This window comes from Cryptomeria japonica, chromosome 10, assembly GCF_030272615.1.
Source record: "Cryptomeria japonica chromosome 10, Sugi_1.0, whole genome shotgun sequence".
NCBI lineage: Eukaryota > Viridiplantae > Streptophyta > Pinopsida > Cupressales > Cupressaceae > Cryptomeria > Cryptomeria japonica.
In genome coordinates, this window is record NC_081414.1 from 853,401,218 (window position 1) to 853,405,039 (window position 3,822).

A 3,822-nucleotide genomic window follows, 5' to 3' on the forward strand; every position below is an offset into this window, starting at 1 on the left:
TTTTTATTAAATTTTAGCTTTTATCTTACATCTAATCATAATCTTAATCCTATTTCTAATTCTAACTCTCTCTAATATTAATTACAACACTAACCTTAATCAAAAATATAATTGTAACCCTAACTTTAATTCTAATCTTAAATATAACTTTAATTTAACCTTAATCATAAACCTAATTCTAGTCATAATTTTAATTATAACTATAATCCTTACACTATTGTAAACATAAAACTCCAATTGTAATCCTAACCCTAGTTATAAGGCTACCAATAGAACTAATCGTATTTTATACGATTTGGTGGCCTTCAAAGAGGATAAATTCCATCTTCAATGCTGGTATTTTCAGTTTTACCTCCAATATCAATGGGAGAATGCACTGTCGTCGATACAACTGCCCAGCCTGTGGACAAAATTGTAATGTTTATTATTTTATTATGCATACTAATGGCCCCCATTAGAGCAGATCCAGAGAAAAAGATTTTAGGCGTTTACACTGATGAAGCAAATAAAGCGCTGTGCGGTACTGCCAACGCGAGGAGCTCTAATTCATTTTCGGCAACTGCTCGAAGTTTGATAACCGATCTTTGCGCTGCAACTCCGCGAACAAATGAGTATTTTGCTGCAGTGACGAGACAAGGGCCGTCTAATACGACTATCTATGGACTTGCGTTCTGCCTGCGTTCCCTTCAAACGGATTCCTGCCAAAAGTGCCTCACTATTGCTCAGGAAAACATAATCAAGTGTTTTCCTCGCTCCGAGGGACGGGCTGTTGACGCCGGCTGCTACATGCGATACAGTTCCAAACCCTTTTTTCAAAGCAACGCAACTGTCGACTTGGCACATTTCTTATCCACAGGTAAGAATTTAATTATATTCAATTGAAGAGCTTGCAATTTTGTTATCGCTTTTGAAACCTTTCCTTGGAAGAAAATTTGAATTTACAATTTCAGAAATGCAATTTTATAAAATCAAGGAAGCAGGACATGCAGTCGATCACCTGAATCGCTTTTGTTTAAATTTGTTGTCAGAAAATTACTCCTATTTACAATGAATTATTCTATTCCGTTTTTCAGGGAAGAAGAAGTCGAGATCTCAAAAGTGGATAATAATTGGTGTTGTGGGAGGGTTATTCCTACTTGGCCTTTCAATTTGTCTCCTTGTCTTCCGGAAGCAGATAATGCGACCATGGCAGAAACAAGGTAAACTCTTAAAAGTCTGAATTTAATATATTTTAGATGAGCAAGCCAAACTCTTGCAACTCAGTTCGATCTTGTCTAATATAAAAATTGTATGTAATAGTGGATATTGAAGGAGCAACGGAACTGCGTGGACCAGAGGATTTTGACTTCAAGATACTGAAAAAGGCAACAAACAATTTTGATCCAGCAAATAAGCTTGGACAAGGAGGGTTTGGTGAAGTTTTTAAGGTATATTATCATTTACTTGCAGTCCATATTAGGCTTGTATGCTAATGTATTCAAATGATGGGTTACTTGATATTTGTAGGGTACGTTGAAAACTGGCAAACTTGTGGCGGTAAAGAAGCTTACATTAGGTCGCTCTGTTCAGGCAATTTCTGAATTTGAAAGCGAAGTGAAACTCATTTCTAATGTTCATCACAGAAATCTTGTGCGTTTACTTGGATGTTGTAGACAAGGCCAAGAAAGACTCCTGATTTATGAGTACATGCCCAACAGCAGCCTCGATAGAATATTATTTGGTTTGCTATTCCTTTACTTTCGTCTTTTGCTTATATCATCTCTTACAACAAACATGATAGGTTTTGATACTCAACTGAATTGCCCTACCTGAAGGAAAAAATGAAAAACCTTTGAGTTGGAAGGAAAAGTTCAATATTATCCTGGGTACTGCTCGTGGTCTGGCCTATCTCCATGAGGAATTCCATGTCTGTATCATCCATCGTGATATTACATCAAGCAACATATTACTTGACGACAACTTTCAAGCAAAAATAGCAGATTTTGGGCTAGCAAGACTTCTTCCAAGTGATAAAACTCATGTTAGCACAAGATTTGCAGGAACCCTGTGAGTAAATTCCTACTTTATCTACTATTTTTCTAACTTTTAATAGAGATATTAACACCATTTTTATTTGGCTTTTGTAGAGGATACATGGCTCCTGAATACGCTAGCCAAGGAAAATTAACAGAGAGAGCTGACACCTACAGCTTTGGTGTGGTGGTTCTTGAAATTGTCAGTGGCAGAAAAAGCATTGACTTGAAGCAACCACCTCATATGCAATATCTGCTTCAATGGGTATTTTAAAATTCTAATAATATTTTTCAATCCTTTAATCCCATTATTCTCTCCCTTAAAAATCTTGATGTTTAACTTAAAAAACTTATGGCAGATTTGGAGCCTATACGAAGATGATAAGGTTTTAGAGGTGGTGGAAAATGAAAAGGAGATGGAAGGGTATAACGAAGAAGAGATGCTGAGGGTGATAAACCTTGCGCTTCTATGCATACAAGCTTCTGCCAGACATAGGCCATCAATGTCTGAGATTGTGACACAGTTAAGTAAAGACGAGATTGATATTCAAAAACCCCTACAACCATCATACGTAGCCATGGAGTACAAAGCACGCCGAGAAAGTTCCACATCTTCATCTCAATCAAATGCAACGATTACAAAATCCCTTAGTGCTCGTTAATAGTGGCTATTTCACTTGATGATTTACATATGGACAGTAGCAAGAAAGGATGGATTCTTAATTTCCAACTGATTATATAGTTCCTTATTAAAAAGGATTCAAAATATTACAATATATATTTTCCCAGCACGAAATTTATAAAAAGAGATGTGCATCTCACTTAAATTTGTGAATTTAGATGTTGTATGTATTATTGAGGAGTGACCTTATTTAATGTATTTCATATTTGATGGATAGAATTTGTTATCATAGTGTTGCATATAGATGACATATTATTGATTTCTAATTATATGAGAATGAAAGCAATCTTTTTTATTGAAAAAATGGAAAAAATGTACAAAAAAGAAGAGAGTACATAGCCATCACATATATATTGTCTAAATGTCATAAACATAACAAATGTATGACAACCAATAGCTAACAATCCATAATATTGCATACATATAGCCTCCACATAAACAGTGTCTTAATGCCATAATCAAGACAACAATATGACAGGCATAACCAAATGTGGAGACCAACAACATAAACCATAGAATTACAACAAGGATGAACAAACCACCTAGAACAACTAGTTTTGCAACAAACACCTTGGTCCTTAAGCAATATAAATCTTCTTATATTTGAGCAAGTGATCCACTTGGCATATGATGCATTGAATTTGAAGATCCACCTTAAAGTTCTTGGAATTTTCTTGTAATTGAGAGAAGAAATAATATAGACAATCGAATATATTAGAGTAAAGCTATAGAGCTACAAATTCCAAATTATCATTATGGTTTTTAAAAAATTATTTACGCTTGTGTCTCCATAAATGCAATAAAATAAAATGTTGAATTCCTTCAGCAACAACATTATTATGAAGCCTGGCCCCAAGCAAGGCCTCTTCCCAATTGTGTTTGTGTCAAAAAATAGTAGGCAAGTCATGAAACACAAAATTCCATTGCTCCTTAACAAATTGGCATCGCCAAAACATGTGCCTCATATTTTCATGTTCCTTGCAATAAGGGAAATTAAGGGGTTAGACCATAATACCCTTTAACCTACCCTGAATGAGAAATTTTCAATGTAAAATCTTCCAAGCCATTAATTAAGCCTTTGAATTGATTTTTTACTTCCAAATTTGGGTAGAAAGTTTTTCCCAAAAT

The 3,822-nt window shown here is 34.9% G+C and overlaps 1 protein-coding gene across 1 annotated transcript; it reads left to right on the top strand.

Annotated features, from left to right (window-relative positions):
- Nucleotides 1-276: 276 nt before the first annotated feature.
- Nucleotides 277-2,922, top strand: LOC131859666 (cold-responsive protein kinase 1-like). Its single transcript, XM_059213697.1, has 7 exons — nucleotides 277-856; nucleotides 1,074-1,199; nucleotides 1,300-1,427; nucleotides 1,507-1,720; nucleotides 1,815-2,046; nucleotides 2,127-2,277; nucleotides 2,372-2,922. Exons 1-7 carry the CDS (start codon nucleotides 331-333, stop codon nucleotides 2,672-2,674), a joined length of 1,680 nt encoding a protein of 559 aa, XP_059069680.1. The 5' UTR covers nucleotides 277-330; the 3' UTR covers nucleotides 2,675-2,922.
- The last annotated feature ends 900 nt before the right edge of the window (nucleotides 2,923-3,822 follow it).

What these genes read in the sequence shown, in the direction of transcription:
- LOC131859666 (XM_059213697.1), top strand. Translation starts at nt 331, where the DNA reads ATGCTGGTATTTTCAGTTTTACCTCCAATATCAATGGGAGAATGCACT. An exon ending in GCGACCATGGCAGAAACAAG is followed by an intron (nt 1,200 to 1,299) that starts GTAAACTCTTAA and finishes TGTATGTAATAG; the next exon opens with TGGATATTGAAGGAGCAACG. An exon ending in TGCAATATCTGCTTCAATGG is followed by an intron (nt 2,278 to 2,371) that starts GTATTTTAAAAT and finishes AACTTATGGCAG; the next exon opens with ATTTGGAGCCTATACGAAGA.